Genomic DNA, 17,963 nt, shown 5'->3' with positions numbered 1-17,963 from the left:
ATTTAAATCTCGATTGAAGATAACATACATGAACTCGTTATCAAGATCCCACTCGTCTCTATTTCTGTTTCTCTTCTCACAGGTACAAATGAACATTAGTTTATATTATAATATATAATAATATATTATATTATATTATAATATATAAAAGGAGTACACCTAGGTACCTAATCTATTAACACATTTATAACTTATAATATATAATAATATATAATATATAATAATTATAATATACCCCTTAATTTTATTTATATTAATTACACCTCCCCCTTTAACTCTTTAATAATTTCAAATCAATCCCTCTTATATAAATAATTGCATTCAAACCTAATTTTATAAAAAGAATTTATTTTAATATTCTAATAATATAAAAAAAGAGTTAAATAATATTTTTTTCATATATTTTTATTTTTTTTGTTAAATTAAACCAATTCAAATTGTATATCTCGAATTTTTGAAATTCCTCACTGATTTTTCTCTATCGACTAAAATACCCCTTATGTCATAAGTTTTCTTAATAAAATTAATATTTGCATAATTTATCCTATTACAATCAGATTTAAGCATGTTGACAGTTTAAACTATATTTTTCAATGCTTTTGAATTTAACGGTAACATTCGTTTGACCAAAAGAGTTTCTTATAAAATTTTGAGTTTTATCTACTTTGACTAAATGTTCTAATTCTTCGATCATAATTACTGTAAGGTTCTTCAAACTGTACATTTCATTTGTAAAATTCTCATTCTAACAAATCCTTATTTTAGATTGACAATATTATGATTTATTTTTAATATTTAAAAAAATTAAATAGGAAAGCAGGTCAATATAATTGACTTAATTCCTTGATATACATAATAAAACTCCATGGCGTTATACTAGGAATGCTAATTAGATCTTCCATTAAGTCGTTATAACCCAATACACATGCTTACAAGCATTTCAAAGAGATTGTCCATGGTGGTAAGTGCCCTTCCTTTATGATAGCAATCAATTTCTCAAAATGAAGGGGAGGGTGGTGATATGGATTCCAAACCAAGGATTTACTTCTCATCCATGGTTATACGTACTGATCAATAAAAAGCAAAGGTATTGCATCTTCTCAAGGGCAACAACATCTCAAATAACTTGCACACACTCGGGAGAGTGTTTGTTGATGAAAGACACATATCCCATCCACGTGTCGACTCAATTGATCCCTTAAAATGATTTAATCCAAGTGACAAGTGGTAGAGCTCAAAACATTCGGTTGAATATGACTGAGTAGCTTGTTAGTTACCAAAAATTACAAGATAATCAAAGTGATCATGATAAAAGATTCTATGTGATCTTTAGAATCTAATACTAGTAGTATTCACCAATCAAATAAGTAAGTGATTATTATAAGAAAGAATTCTTATACATCACTTAATCAAGATAATCAAGGAGATAAGGATGGAAAGATCTAGATTACAAAAGAAATATAGTAAAAAAAATGGTTAATAGTTTGAAATTCTTCGACCTGATCGACCCAAATCAACCAATTCTTCGATTTTGAATTTGAGTTTAGTAAAAGCAAAGTGATTTGGATATGATTTTAGCTAAAATGATTCGAGTCGGATTCGAATATAAAAGTTAGATCAAGATATACTCACATCTAGTTTGAAACTTTTTATTTTTAAGCCTATTTTTAATAAGTTTAGTAACTCAGTGCTATGAGATTTGAACCTAGGTCTCTACAAAGAAAGAAAATATTCAAATGAATTGGACAATTTGACTCTCCTTAGACAAGTTGACTTCATCGAGTCATATCTCAGTATTTGGTGGGATAGATACGAGAAAACAATTTTGGTTTTGGTAGTGTTAAGGCACCTCACACCATAGTCAAATTGTTTTGTCTTATATGAGTTAAAAGTTTTGGATTGAGCTAATTTTTTATGAGGATGATCCCATTCTGAAACTTCTTCCATCAAAACAATTTGAAGAACGATAAATTGTTAGAGTTTAAAACGGGTCAGATACGGACTAATGTTAAGTGACTTGAATTCAAGACCTCTCTATTTTGAAGAGTGACATTGACCACTACACCCAACCATTGTTGGTTAATGAAAAATAATTTAAAAATATAAAAATACATCTTGCAAAGTAATATATCATTCAAATCTTAATGAATATAGGGATGGAACCATATCTGACCTCTATCTAACTTGGGTCGAGGGACATCAATCCATATTTCTAAACCATATTTTAATTCGGATATACTTGATGAAACTAAACCTGCTAAATTTGGATTCAAATCACTGAGATTTTGGATAAAATCCATACCATTTTAAGTCTTATAAATCGTTCAATTTCGTTTGTAAACCACTTTTTATGACGTTAACATTTTCGGAATGGGCTGACTTTTGAAAAAAAAAAATCGATTCATTCCGAAACTTTTGACCCAAATAAGACATAAAAATAAAATTTTGGCTATGTTAGGGGTGCCGTTGGTAATAATTGCGGTGCCTTTAACCCGACCCTTCCGGTTTTAAAACCTTGGTTTGAGGTTTCCAACAGTCTCGAGTCTCAACTGTGTGTTTAAACTTTAGCTTGGCTTCTTCGTAGAAGAAAAACAAATTGAAAAAAAAAGAGGGAGATGAGAGGATCATCATCTGTACGGACAATGAGGTCAATCCCTCTGATGTTTCGTAAAGGATCTGTTCCTTTCTGTACGGACGGGGGCGATGATTTCCAGAGTTCCAGACTCAAGATCTTCGATAGGCATCTCAAACGCAAACAGGTAATCTCTCTCTCTCTCTCTCACACACACACACACACACACACACGCAATAATAAACTTTGATAGAGATTAGGGTTTCTCGATATGAAATTTTAAAGAGCCATTTAAATTTGGTGTTTGAAGCAATTTTGTTTATGTGTGTGAGGATCAGGGGCGGAGCTGGTGGGGGCAATTGCCCCCACAGAACTTTGAGACACCCCTATATTTTCAACTAATTACATGTCACATTCCGTCCCCACTCCCTCACCTCTCTCCCCATTTGCCCCCACACCCTCACCTCCCAATTAGAAATATAATTTACTTTAAGGTTATCAAAAAATATATAATTTACTTTAAATTTTGGCCCTGCTTGGTAGTTGGTACGCTACAAATGATTTGCATTGACAGATTTACTATTGCTTGGTAACCATTGGGAAATTTCGTGCAAATCTTTTTTTGTGGTTGGTTGGAATTTTAATTGTGATTTCTTGTTAAAATAAAACATAGAATTATTTTTTGTAAACTAATTCTACCTCATTAAAGAAATTATTCAAATTATAAATAGTCAAAAGGTGTAGTAACCTACATATTGGAATTATAAACATACCAATCCTCAAAGAAACTGTTCAAATAAAGAAATAATCTATTGGTTAAATTCGCACAAATGCCAAGGGGTAAGTTCCAGTTCAACATATCACATATTTCATTATTTACAACGTTGTACTATAGTGATACCTCACCCCCAAAATAATAACAAATAAATGAATAACAACAATTTGGATGAAGGGGAAAAAACTCGACAGGATTTTATATGCATTGACATTAATAACGTAGAGATCAAGTGTCAAAATAACATATATGGACAGTCATGATACATGGAAATTTAAAAACAAATATTAAGTATATTTATATGATCACCATTTACATCAATTACATATGATCTGGATCATCACTAGGTTGCTTTCTTGGAAGCAAGTTCAATACTTTAACTGAGGAGTCAGAAGTTCAAGTGATGGTACCCTTTGCAACGAAAAAACATATGATATGATATTTTGTCTATCCATTCTGTTTTTTCAAATTATTTATTTTGAATATAAACAATTGATGCCGTATGCCTAGGAGATCTCTTGGGATATGTTACTCAGGTTGTCTAGGGACATGGTCACATGATTATTTGATCTTTTTCAAACATTCATAAATATGCCAAATAAGATACCAGCCAATTTTTTTTTTGGATAGGTAAAGATGATTTCATTAAAACGAACGGAGGTCAAGGGGACCAACCGAAAAGTACAAGGAAAGTAAATCTATCAAAAGGCAGAAAAAACCTCAAAACACCAAAAGGGATTACCTCATATCTAAATTACAAACCCTCTCCCACCTCACAAGGAGATCCTCAAAAAAAAAAAACTCAAAATTCTTTATACCTTTTGCACCAAAAAAATAATAAAGCTAAGACCTCCACGATCACATCTTGCAATTCCTTTTCTTTATCATCAAACACACGTCGATTCATCTCCTTCCAAATGCTCCAACACACCACGCTAGGTAATAGGCCCCAACGAATGCGTTTTGCTCGCCTTTATGAAATGCCTCCCCCAATCCAGCCAATTCCAGCAAAACTTTCAACGAGTATGGAAGACACCCCACCAAACCATCCGATTAAATCGGCGAATTGACAAATTACTTGCCTAACTGGGTATCATTTTTACCTTTGAACCTTCAAATCTCAAGAACAAGATAGGGTTTTTAGAGAGTTTGAAGGTGATTGGTTTTGGGAAGAAACCAAAAACATCATTTGTATAATTTCCAAATTTTTATGAAACTTCCCTGAACTGAATTAACCAAACTGAAACCCCACTGAATAATTGTCGAATCCGAACTTGGTTACTATGCTTAGGGATACGATCTGGGTAATTCAAGAACACAACATTTGCTCTTCAAAAAGTGTTTGGTGGCTGTGAAATCCGATCTTAGCTAAGTGGTAAGAAGTGGGGAGAGTTGTTCCCATGTCCTAGGTTCAAACCCCCTTGAATCTGTACTTTCTTATGCTAACCACTAACCATATTACCTGTCACTAACTACTAATCAAGCATTTACCTATAAAAAAACTGCTTTTTCCTTATTTTTTTTAGAAGTGTTCACCAGTTTTCTTCGACTATCTAACAAAATTTCAATAGATCAACATTTGGAATCAACCGATATTGTTGATTATTGAGTTATTGGATCTCACGATAGTTCAGTTTTAAAATGAAAATTGCAAAAATTTAGGGATTTTTGGGAGGAAGAGAGGGGACCTCCAAGCAGAGGAAAGAGAGGGTTTTAGTGGGAGAATTCTTTATGATAATGGGAAGGAGAGACGGGGAAGAATGCTCGAGATTGGATGCTTGCTGCGCAACACTTGTACTACTGGTTGTTAATCAATAATACTTCGACTATAGTTTAGCATTTGTAATTTATGAAAATAACCCTTATTCCATGACCCTCCTTGCCAAGCAATTATTATGATCTTATTCTCTTTTCTTGCCTTGGATTTCAATTCTTGACTCTCTTCCTTGGCAGCGAGACCGAGCTTCATGGCTAATGCGTCCTAAGGATCCTTTTGTTGATGCTGTTGCCGAAAATTTGTTGGACCGTTTAGAGGTAGCAATCTTCTCCTTGGAATTTCAGTTTCTTGACTACTTTTAACATTTTCACTTGCATTGGTAAACCCAATAGATTGTTGTTATTATTTTTTTTGCCTTCTTTTAAAGGCAAAAGTCATACATGCGGTGAAGGAAGGTTGCTTTTTAAAAGAATTGAATTAATTGGTTTTCACTGGCATAGATATGATCTATCGAGTTATATATTTACTCTTTCGGCATTAAAGATTTTTCATATACCTTAAAAGATTTGGGCAGCACCAATTCTATCATTATTCTTTGAAGCTGCCACCTTGCTGAAGTTGTGAAGTATGCATGTAGTGATACTACATATACCTGAGATCTAACCTCACCTTTACACTCAGACCTATAAAAAAACTAAGTGTTTTACAAGCGCAAGGCTCCATCCATTTTCTCAAAGTAATAGTTACAACACATTATCATGGTTCAAAATATCGACCTTGCTGAAGTTGTGAAGTTGGTAGTGATACTACATATACCTGAGATCTAAACCTCACCTTTACACTCAGACCTATAAAAAAACTAAGTGTTTTACAAGTGCAAGGCTCCATCCATTTTCTCAAAGTAATAGTTACAACACATTATCATGGTTCAAAATATCGAATGTATTGGTTGAAACCGATATGAAATATTGAATGTTTCGGAATGCATCAGAATGTTCAGTCAAGATATTATCGTCTTTTCTCTTGGTTGAAACATTGCCTTGAGATGTCATTTTAGAACTTGCAGATTATAACTGCCTCAACTAAAACATAAGAGGTTAACAGAAGAATAAATAGGGGAGATCTAGTAACAGCTTCACTGCTCACTAGGATCCAATACAAAGTACAAAGTCATCAAATCTAAAGACCTGAAGGAGAGATCTAATTTTTTACCCTATTCAATACAGAGAATCTTGGTGTTTAAAATCTTGTTTTTTTTTCCCCTTTCATTCTAGATGAACCATAAAACTGCTAAAGGAAGAAGCCTTCACAAAATATTGCCATTTGGAGAAAATCCTTTGCCTGACCTAATCTCTTGATGAATGACAAGAAGGTTTTGATTTGAAGTAGGATTTAGTAAGGACTTATAATGGGTTTAATCGAGGTTTGTATGGTGCTGGATTTTTAGGGTTTTATGTGTAGGAAGCTGGGAAGATATCTAGTATTTATGGTGGGCTATTAAACTAGGCTGAAATATTCTATAAAGGACATGGGTTTAGGGACCAAGAGATGGCTTTTTGCCAGGCTAAAACTATTATAAAGGTCTGGAAAGTTACAGCAGAAACAAAACATTAAAAAAAAAAAAAAATTGACAACTTACTAGGGCAGATGAGATCAAGATAGATAGCTGGATTGAGTCTCACAGCCCTTGGAGATCACAGCAGTGGAGTGTCACCAAGATTTGAACTCCATTGACTGGAGTCATGCCAATAAATCAAAGGTCTCTCAACTTTAGTAAATACTTCAGATTTGTAAGAATAATGTGCTTGATCAAATCCAAAAGAGCCCAATAAAACCTGAATTTCAGCTCGTCACCACTCCTTGCACAAAGCAAGAATGCTGTTAGGGACAGTCAATCTCGAAAGTAATAGGCCATGACATCCATGGCAAAAGAGTGATGGATGAAAAGATGATACATCATCTTCTCCATTGCTTTATATGGTGGAACATCTATTCAGAATTAATAATGGGTAATGGTCAGGTGATCGATGGTTCCTTATACAACATGGTTGTTCATACAAAGTAAGCCACCTTGTATGTAAGAGGGCACATCCCACAAGCATTAGTAGGAAAGGAGGCTTAGGGTGTTGTCAAGAACTTGTCATTTGGGTCCCATTTTCATACAACAAAGTCAAGATCCGAAGAGGCGAGGTGAACCAGATTAGTTCTCTCGTAGAAGGCTGCATTGAATCAATCGTTCAAATTTCTTTTCAATTCTACTTTCCAAGAGATCCCATCATAAGTCTCACAATGCAATGGTTAGTAGGAGCTCCCTTAAGTTTGGATAAGGAGTAGATGGATGATAAGTCCAAGTAGGTTAGTTGATAGATGCTAGCATTGTTCTCTGATATACCACAGGACTGAGTGGGGCTCCCCAAAGCTCATGAACAGTCATTAAAAATGTAATTGGCCACAAATTGTGGCTCTATAAAATTTAAGAAACCATCCAGAGAAGTGCAATTATCAGTCCGTCATTTGTCCAACATAGGATACCCATTAAGAGGCCTAGGAGTAGCCGAAATGAGATATCCCAAATCTCAATTCGATTGACCCTCAATATAAAAATGGACCAAATGAGACCATGCTCAAATTATCCCTGTTAAACTTAATGTTAGTGATAGATTGGGCTACATGATTGAAGAGACTAGAAGGGGAAATGATTTGGAGTCTGCAACTCAATCCCAAGAAGGGAATGGACATACGAGACAATCTCGATGACAAAGAAGCCGGAAAATAAGGATATTAATATCTTAAAGATCTATGGAACTTTCTAATGCATGACGGTAAGGGAAGAAGATGAAATATGGGGTAGGGAATCTGATTTGGGAGTGGATTAAAGTAAGGGTTAAGGGAAAAGAGATTTCAAGAAAAGGTTTTGGACCCAGAAGGTTTTACTAGTTATTGTGAAAGGTTTCCACAATCCCATGGCTATATGTTGAAAGGTAAAATGCAATTTTTTTGCAGTCACAATATATTTCAACAAGGTCCTATAATTAGGTTTAAGGGTATTAAATAGGCATAGGGTTAGGTTTGAAGGAGGGATAGTTTGAGAGTTGTAAATTGAGGAGTAAGGGTTAAGAGAAAGGGGAAAGTATGGGTTTCAAGAATTTAAGATTCAGAATTCGAGAGTTCTTGAATTCAAGAAAAAATCAAGAATAAAAAATTTAAAAAAAAATCAAGAAAAAAGAAATAAGATAGAAGAGAAAGATAATGGATAGAAGGATAGGACCTTGGAATCCCACCAAGAATAATGGAGAGATCACACTAAGAAACTTCATTGAAAGAAACTAATTATTTATTCATCAAACTCTTCATAAAATAAATCCTAATACAATCTATACATAAAGAAAACCTTATCTAAGAATTCTAATAAAACTAAAATACCAAATAAAGAATCTAATCCTAGAGTCTGGACAAGAATAGACTATTAAAATTGAAACCAAATCAAACAAGGATTTGATCTCCGCGTTAATAAAACATAAATAAAATTTTTAAATTACTACTACCCCTACAACTAATAGGAATTAGTCACAGGTCCCATATTTCTCATAGTTGTGAATAACCAAGGGTTGTAATATTCTAACAATAAGGTCTTTGGTTGAAAATAAACCAAATAATAAAAACATAAAAAAAAAAATTTATACTCTTCAAGCATTGATGTCCTTATCACTTTCTAAGGGAAACAAAACCTAGGAAGAGCCTAAATCAACCCAAAAACATTGTTGAATAATTAAAAATAAACCCAAAAGTCCGATTTATGATTGATTTTAGCAATAAAGGGTTGCACAATCACAAAAAAGGGTAAAAAACTACTTAACTTTCTTGATTGTTACTCAATTTGGAAATGACCACTTTCTATGGTTTCCTTAGGAAAAGACAATCCATCTTCACTGGTTTTTCTCACTATGGGCTTTAAATCTTCAAAAAACATGCAAACAATTTTTTTCCCATGGAACCATTTCTCAAATATAGCATCGTTAGTTATAACCAAAGAACTTCAAAGAAATAGTGATAAATCACATAAATCAGGAGCTTCCAAAAAATTGCTTCATTTATAAAACAAGTCCTGCTAATGTTGACATCATGGTGATGTCACCTATTGACAAATAAGGTCCTCAGAAGGTGCAGGGATACTTGCTTTGCTACCAACTTGAATTTTTCCCCTTAAGTGCTTTGGTGTCAGTGAGATGGAAGAGGAAGAAGAAGAGTAAGGAGAGGACGTAGAGAAGGAAAAATGTGAAAAGAAGCCATCGGGTTTAAAGAGGACCTTTTTTCTTAAATACTAAGAAAAGTAAAAAATACGGGATTGTCTTTAGGGAATTTAAATGTACCCTACTTATCACTCGCAAGAATTTAAACGACTAACTACTACTAATGGCATACAATAACAACTTATATCATCCAATATCTAGTTTAGAAGCCAATATAATTACGATCAGAGTATAATTTTTCCTCTTGTATTAACTTTGATAATTATAGTCATGATTTCCTCTTGTACTAACTACTACTAATGGCATACAATAACAATTTGTATCATCCAATATCTAGTTTAGAAAGCCAATATAATTACGATCAGAGTATAATTTTTCCTCTTGTATTAACTTTGATAATTATAGTCATGATTTACTATGTATTTTTCCTTTTGCAGGACTGCAAACGAACCTTTCCTACAACATTATGTTTAGGGGGTTCCTTGGGAGCTATAAGGCGTTTGTTACGTGGGCGTGGTGAGAATTTGTTGTTAATACAATTCATTCTTATCAGTTTGTATTTTATTTGTTGAGCATCAAGTAGGTTGGCCATGCCATTTACTGCATGTATGAACGTGTGAAGGGTGGTTGTAAAACATTGCAGTGGCATACATCCAGTTTTTCTTGATAGGGGTCATACATTTACTTCTTTTTTTTTTTAATTTACGAGTCTGAGCCCTTTGGCTATCAATTGCTTAAGTTATAAAATGATTGTGAAGCTGAGAATTCCTAATAAAAAACTTGTAGTAGTTTACGTTCCACAATCCATTCACTTAGGCCCCTTTTTTTGTGAGGTAGTTTTTTTATTTTATTTAGTTTATTTTCTTCTATTGTAGATCCAGTTATTTCCTCTCTCTTTTTTCCCACTCTGATTGTAACATAAACACATTCCAGGTGTCATAACATGAACTTCCTTGAATACTTGGTGAAACGCTGGTAGCTGGAATTGTCTGGACAAACTTTTTGGTCAGTTACTATATTGATAATGCTTAATCAGTGGTGACTGCAGCATTAGTGGGAACTGCTTATATTGGATTAGAGGAATTAAATTAATATTATTGTATAACTTGCCAGAGTCCACAGAAGTATGAAGTTCATTTCTTAATTGCTTCAAAATAGAGTGGGTTTTTTCCAGTTGACTTTGCAGATCTAATTTTAGGTTGCCATTGAGGACACTTTGAGGTGAGAGAAAAGTTTGTTCGAAAGACCCTTTTGTGTAGTGAGTCTCTGGAAAGAAAGTAATAGAAGAATTTTTGAAGATTTACATTGTCATAGTACGATGTGTGCATTTATATCTGGAAGCTTAGGACAGACTGGTGCCTAATAGTGAAGTTGTTTCAGAAGTCAGATGTTGAATCTAGCATCAGGACAAATACTTTTTGGTGGGGTGCACTATTTGCACTCACTTTTTTTGCTTGCTCACCCACTTACTGCTTTCACCCACCTAAAAAGTGGGTGAAAGGAGCAATTCTAATTTAGTTCCTAAATCTTACCGACCAAATCCTGTATCCTCTCTTTACCATTCATCAACCCAGTTGCACTCCCTCAACCCATCTTCATCCCTTCAAGTCATACAAGCTCTAATAGGTCCCAACGAAATCCTAAAAGGGTGTTAGTTTTTTTCTTTGATTAGTAACAAGGAAATAAAATACTATAAAAAAGAAAAATGTGAGAATTTCTAAAATTTATAAACTTGAGTAGCTTTTCCCGTCTTTCCAATTTCTTCTTTGATCCTTGTTTCCTGTATCACAATCACAAAAAAAAATAAAATTGTAACCTTTATTTTAATTACACGTTCCAATCCTCAATAACGACGCCAAAAACTTGCTACAACTTAAATATTACAGATTCAAAATCCCAATTGCAGTGCATGTAGCGAATTAATATAATCTTTGGTGTCCGAGGTCGATCCACAGGAGTTGAAGTGTAACCAAAATTATCAGATATGAAAACTAAAGGGAAAATACAAATCCTAAATCTATAAATCAAAAAATTCAAGATTGTAAACTAAATTTTATCAAATAAAAAAAAAACAACTGAACTTGAATTTTGGAAAATTGTTAGAGTGCGAAATAGGTTTTTTTTTACAACAAAAAGTGGTTGTCCATCTTCGCCATAATAATCTTCTTGGTCTATGGCATCAATTTCCTGCACTTCCTCATGGTCTTCAACTGGAGGATCATCAATATCACATTAGAACTCAATATGGTAGCAGTAATCTTCTTTTTGTTTGGACAATTTATAGCGCATATGTTGTACTTCCCGCTAAAAGGAGCACTCTTCTCCTTGTTGTTGGTCCCTAAAGTAGCAACCTTTGGTATAGGGGTGAAGTGTTGCAACCTTGGGGTTAGGAATAAGAGGAAGTCCATGGAGTGTAACTATTGGAAATTTGCAACTCAATCAACTATGCTCTCTGGAAGGCTTCTGACCATGAATTGTGGTTTTGGTTGGGTTGAGGAGTCATGGTAGCTATCTGATAATTAATGAAATATAGTATGCTATTTGCTGTCTTAACAATATTTTTTATTGGAACATGCAGCTATTAAGCATTGATGTCTTTCTCAACCATAGTATTATATAACAATGTTTGGCCTATGAAGTATCAATCCTTTCTATGCATGGTAATACCTAGTCATTGCAGTTTGATCACTTGTTTCCTTACAAGATGAAGCTTTTGAAGCAAGTGATCCTTAAGAAGTTCTTGATTCAATGAAGATTGAAATAAACCCCCCCTCTGATGTCAGGTGGCATTCAAAAACTCATTATGATGGATGCATCTAATGACATGGTTAAATTGTGTAAAGATGCTGAACCGGATTGGTCCAATGACAACATTGAAACATCCTTTGTGGTTGGTGATGAAGAGTACTTGCCCATAAAAGAAAGGTATGTGTAATTCTCCATGCAACAGGTGCCATATGATGGAGAAATATAGTTAGATTTGACATTTGGATTTTGTCATATTTCTCTACGACTCATATTGCTTGAGAAGAACCTCAGTAATTTTTAGATAGTAACAACTTAATTTTATTTTAGGACATATACATTTTTATCAAGTATATCTCTAGATAGTGTAATATATACAGTTGTTGTGGCATTATGGCAGTGCAGACTGGCATTGAAGCCTGATGGCCTATTTCTAGCAGCTATTCTTGGTGGAGAGACATTAAAGTTGTTTGATTCTATTTCTTCAGCAAAATTATCAGATATAGCATGCACTATAGCGCACATGGAGCGTGAGGGAGGCATCAGTCCACGTTTGTCTCCTTTGGCACAAGTATGTATTTTTCTATGGTCCCTTAGTGATGACGAAATTTTGACTTGAAACAAAAGGGAAAATTTACAATACAGGAGTTAGACCACGCTTGCTTTTATGATACTGAATGGTGAGCAGTTAAGAAATGATGTGTTCATAGAATGAGTGTAACATAGAGGAAGATCTATGTTAGAATCTTGAGTTATGCACGAGTCATAAAATTCACAAAAAACTTGAGTCAAAATGATTTATTCTTGATTTTAAATTGTAGGAAATGAACGAACTGGAATTAAAATCATGTGGGTTAATCACATATTAACTGAACTCTTTTGTCTGTCCTTCCACATTAGAAGTGCCAACTTAGCTAAGTTGGTAAGATGTGTGGAATGTTGTTCCCATGTCCTAGGTTCAAATCTCCTTGAAACCACCTGCATCTTGCTAACTACTAACCCTTTACCTATCCCCCCACCCAAAAATAAAATAATTCAAGTGATTTGAGTCTTATGTCTTGTGTATGAATCCATTTAGATAGTAATCCTTTCCATTTTTTTTCGCTTTATATTTATGAAATGAGTATAACTCAAGATTCTATACAATCTTACAATTTGAATAAAGACAAGGACATTTTCAGATGAAAACAATCATCATTCATAAAGGTTTGAGACAAGTTGATCTCCATCCCCCTTTATTGCTTTTCATGGTGGTGTAAAATCTTAGCAGAGTGGCCAATCAAGTTGACGAGTTAGGGTGCAAAAGGGGGATACTACTTGGTAACGATGCTCTTACTATTTGTTACCTCTTGTTTGTTTTCAAAATCGTATTCTTTGTAGAGGCCTCTTAGGAATAGCTGAGATCTTTGAGGTGCTTGTTAAGATGTTTTCAAGCTATTTCTAATCTCTCTGCCTTTAAAACAAAAGCAAGATCTATGGAATAGGACAAGTGAGTGACTTGAAACAATATTTGATGTGCCTGGGCAAGCTGTCCTCGTCTTATCCTGGTCTTTTTCTGGGAGCCAATTACAAGTCTAAGGCCATTTGGAACAATTTTGTAAAACAACTAAGGTTAACAGTGTGGAAGAAGACATACCTCTTAAAGGGATTTGGGGTCACCCTAATTAGATGCATGCTCTCTTCTCTATAATAACTCCTTTTTTTTTATTAAGGTGAGGGATGCAGGCAATCTTTTGACAAGGGCTGGCTTCACCCTTCCAGGTGTAGATGTTGATGAGTACACTGTTAGATATGACAGCGGTGAGTATTTCTCGTTTGAATTTTTGGATGCTTCATTTCACCAGGAAGCTACATTACATGATTAATCTTAAAATTATAGAATACAAGATGTCTATAGTTGAAAATGTGAGATGCATCATGTGAGTTCATGCTATAATGCTACTTGCACCTTCATTTTGCAACTCATATCAGGGACTGAGATTAACAAAAGCGTCAAGGACAGGGTCGGCATAGTTCTTTTAATCTTTGATATTCACAAACTTGTGATATGGGTCTTTGATGACATACCAGGGATTTTAATCGAGAAGCCATCATACAAGTCAGCTAATATGCTTCAATTCAGAAACTAGATGGCATGTATATTTCTATCTTAATGGGACAGGTCTCACTACATTTTATTTCCACAACATTCCATCCATCCTTAGTCGCTTTAATTCATCTATCTCATTGAACTTGTGTTTTCTTTCCTGAGTTCGTCATTTTATATCGAATTCTTTGAAGGAATAACTGGAATCAAGTACCCAAGACCTATGTTACCTGATTCATGGATTCACTCGGTTCAAATTTTGGTTCATGGTTCACCACTCGAGAATGAACCCGGTTTGTAGGGGTAGACACAGATGAGGACATTTGAAGGTTGAAGGGATGAGTAGGGTAAAGAAGATGTTGAGGACGATAGATTTGGGAAGAAAAAAATCAAGTTTTTTATTTATTTAATAGGTTGAAGATGAGGGTATTTGGTTATTTTTTGTCAGTTCCTTAATAAAGACCGAGATCAAAAGGGGCATGTTAGCTGTTTGAAAATTTAGGGGGATGTCTCAATATTATCAATATGTGGAGGGGAGCCAAAATAATTTAGCTAAAATAATGAAAGTCGTTTAGTTTGTTCTATTTCACGAACCGTACCTTTTAACGGTTCAGTATCTTTATAACGAATTGAGTAACCCAGCCCAAGACACAAGATTTTAAGTTAATTGGAATTAATTACCAATACATCAAGTATAATTCTTGTTAAAAAAAATTTACCGCTACATCTAGTATAATTCTTTTCAGAGCACTAAAGATCTTGTGAAGAGTTAATTGTCTGTTTTGGTTTTCGTATCGTGAATGAACTTCTTACAAACCAAGATGCAAGGTCATAGTTGTGCTAAAGTATTGCAGATATTTCACAGAAATAATGCCCGAACAGACACTCGTAGTTAAGATCCATCAAATCCACACAATAAGCTGACATGTTAACTTTCCAAATCATCAAGGACTAAGAGACCAAGAAATAGACAGAGAAATTGCATGCGTGCATTGCGCTAACTTCTGTCTCTTAGAATCCATGAATTATTTAATTGTAACTACCTAACGACTAATATACCCTTTTTTTTTTGTCTGATCTGTTGGACTTCACCACTATTTATTGTTGGAAATGCATTTGGTACATTTAATTTATCCAAATTGCTGACATTTCAAGGATTATGTGTGTATCATCCAACTTAGATTTACTATAATCAGATATGTTGCAAATTACCAAGTCATAGGGAATTTCAGGAGCATAATCTTCACTTGGTCAATTAGGTCATTTGTTAATCCTATTTAGTCACCGTTAGCTGAATTAGAAGGGCTTAAACATGACCTTTCGGATGAGTTGGTGGCTTGTCCTAGGTGTTTTTTTTTTCTAAGAACAAAATGGAAATATTAATCTATATAATAAAACACAATGGTTGTCTTCCCAAGGTTTATCCCCTCATAAAGAGGGCAGATTCAATCTCACACACATCTCGAGTACAACTTTTACATTTATTCTCTCTTTTCTTCTCCCCTTTCCAAGAACACTCCTCCAACTTTATTGCCTTTCCTCTTTTGTCCTTTTCCAATAATACCCTAACAACTTTGTTGTCTTTCCTCCTCCCTTTTACCAATAATAACCCCCTCCCCCCAAACTTTATTGTCTTTCTTCTTCTACCCCTTAACTAAGGCACAGGCACACTTTGGTACTATTTATAATTTTGGTTGTGGTGTGACTTGCCATAATATAATTTTATAGAGCTTTTATTGCCACACCAACTTTTGCTAGCGCCACCCCAAGATGTGTGCTGATTCTTTGGTGATTTACATATGAATTGGGTTGGCATTAGCAAACGTTGGTGTGGCAATATAATCTCTCTAATTTTATAGCTAGTTGATCAGACTCAAGGTGACAGGTTTTCAATGTTGATAATAACACTAGCAATTTCTTGAACTTCCCTCCGTTTGCTATCATGCATTATTTTTTCTTTGGTGCAGCTCTGGAGCTGATTGAACATCTTCGGTCAATGGGTGAGACCAATGCTCTCCTGCAAAGGAACAATGTGAGGCTTTTCCCAAGAACGGGGTTCCTTTCTTTGCAATAAATACGTTTTGTTGTTAATGCCTGATGCAGGCTGCTTTGGGAAGTCTTTAGTGGGAATATTAACTTGGGTTTGTTTCCGATTGACTTCAGATCTTAAAGAGAGAGACAGCCTTAGCAACTGCTGCTGTGTACCAGTCGATGTTTGCAGCTGAAGATGGTACCATTCCTGCAACTTTTCAGGTGAAATTTTTGTATTTCACGCATATATTTTACTTAAAAAGAAATGGATCTGAGATAGACTCTCTCTCTCTGAAAAAACTTTGAAGCTGGCATCCCACTTCAAAATTTTAAAGGAACCCCCTCCATTTGATGACACGTGGTATTTCTAGGGAGGTTTCCCAAACATTAATTAAAAATTAGGGGCTTGAAATGAACACAAAAAGTTACGTGTCAGTCAAGGTTAATTGATGGTCTGGGTTCGATGTCTGTGATATGACTAGTTCCTTTTCGAGAGATTTTATTACCACACCAACTTTTATTAACACCACCCCAAGATATGTGCTAATTCTTTGGTGATTCACTTATGAATTGGGGTGGCATTAGCACAAGTTGGTGTAGCAATAGAATCTCTCTTATTTTATTCATTTTTTGCTAAGGAAGCGAAGTTCGTGGTTAGTGATTAATTGGTGAAGGTAGGTTTTGAACCCCTCATGGTGTCATTACTAGAGTCTTTAACCGATGTAACAAAGTTTCATCGATGCATATTAAATCATACTAATGTCAGTGAATTTGGAGTCATCAATCATCATTCAATAAAAATATGGGGAAATATTGTATTTACATCATGTGCTCATGTTACCATAGTTATGTAGGGGATTGTATTTCATGATACTGCGCTTGGTCATGTTCTGTTTTTGCTATTTATTTTTAGAGAGACTATTGCCACACCAACTTTTGCTAACGGCACCCCAAGATGTGTGTTAATTCTTTGGTGATTTACATATGAATTGGACTGCCATAGTAAAAAAGTTGGTGTGCAATAGAAGCTCTCTTATTTTATTGGAAGTTGTCACGGACATTTTGTGCTTGGTGATGTAGGTGATTTACATGACAGGGTGGAAGGAACATCCTTCACAGCAGAAAGCCAAAAGGAGGGGTTCTGCCACCATATCCTTCAAGGACATCAAGAAGGAATTTGGTACGCCTAGTTAAACCTCTTGCCTCAATCAGCATTCCTTTGAGATTCTACTTTCTTATATAACATATAAGGAATCAAAATCACTATTGTTTCCTCCCTTTGTGATAACTTAGAGCAAGGCCAATAGGTTTATTTTTATTTATTTGGGAAGTTTAGAATAAAGGAGAGTTCAATCTGATTAAATCCGATTGTTTATTTATTTGTGCAACATGTTTAATAAATAGGTTGGGCTGTGTCGTGTTTGTCTAATTCATGAACACAACATGATCAAAGTTTAAAAGGGTAATTTTTTAAGCATCCCTATTTTATCGTTGATATTTGAGGTACCTCCTATGTTTCATTATTTCAATAGGTTGTGCATGGGTTAACAAGACACTTTTAAGTATACAATAATTAAATGGGTCAAAAGGGGTTGATGTCCCTAACTTGTACAAGACCCGTTTAGTGACTAGATTAGATGGGTCGACACGATTATGACCTAAAGACGATTAGTTCTACTCAAACTCATTAACTTTGCATCATTTTTTAGTCTTGTTCGGTCTACTCCCAAATTTTGAAGTCCCTAGTTTTCCTTACAACGTAAGTATATAGTAGTTTCATTATGTAC

At 34.6% G+C, this 17,963-nt stretch overlaps 1 protein-coding gene across 1 annotated transcript; it reads left to right on the top strand.

Moving 5' to 3' along the window:
* Positions 1–2,523: 2,523 nt before the first annotated feature.
* LOC147404332 (S-adenosyl-L-methionine-dependent methyltransferases superfamily protein) lies at positions 2,524–17,671 on the top strand. The gene is made up of 9 exons (XM_086440252.1): positions 2,524–2,759; positions 5,301–5,381; positions 9,752–9,830; positions 12,098–12,239; positions 12,411–12,630; positions 13,772–13,859; positions 16,113–16,177; positions 16,309–16,398; positions 17,257–17,671. Exons 1-9 carry the CDS (start codon positions 2,616–2,618, stop codon positions 17,368–17,370), a joined length of 1,023 nt encoding a protein of 340 aa, XP_086296378.1. The 5' UTR covers positions 2,524–2,615; the 3' UTR covers positions 17,371–17,671.
* Positions 17,672–17,963: the final 292 nt, after the last annotated feature.

This window comes from Akebia trifoliata, chromosome 4 (genome assembly GCF_017979445.1).
Source record: "Akebia trifoliata isolate Shusen 1 chromosome 4, ASM1797944v1, whole genome shotgun sequence".
NCBI classification, from domain to species: domain Eukaryota; kingdom Viridiplantae; phylum Streptophyta; class Magnoliopsida; order Ranunculales; family Lardizabalaceae; genus Akebia; species Akebia trifoliata.
This window is presented reverse-complemented; position numbering and strand designations above follow the sequence as displayed.

Excerpts from the sequence above, each read along its gene's own strand:
- LOC147404332 (XM_086440252.1), top strand. The coding sequence starts at position 2,616 with ATGAGAGGATCATCATCTGTACGGACAATGAGGTCAATCCCTCTGATG. Across the intron at positions 12,631-13,771 it reads GTTTGTCTCCTTTGGCACAA|GTGAGGGATGCAGGCAATCT; the intron begins GTATGTATTTTT and ends TTTTTTATTAAG. Across the intron at positions 16,399-17,256 it reads CCATTCCTGCAACTTTTCAG|GTGATTTACATGACAGGGTG; the intron begins GTGAAATTTTTG and ends TTGGTGATGTAG.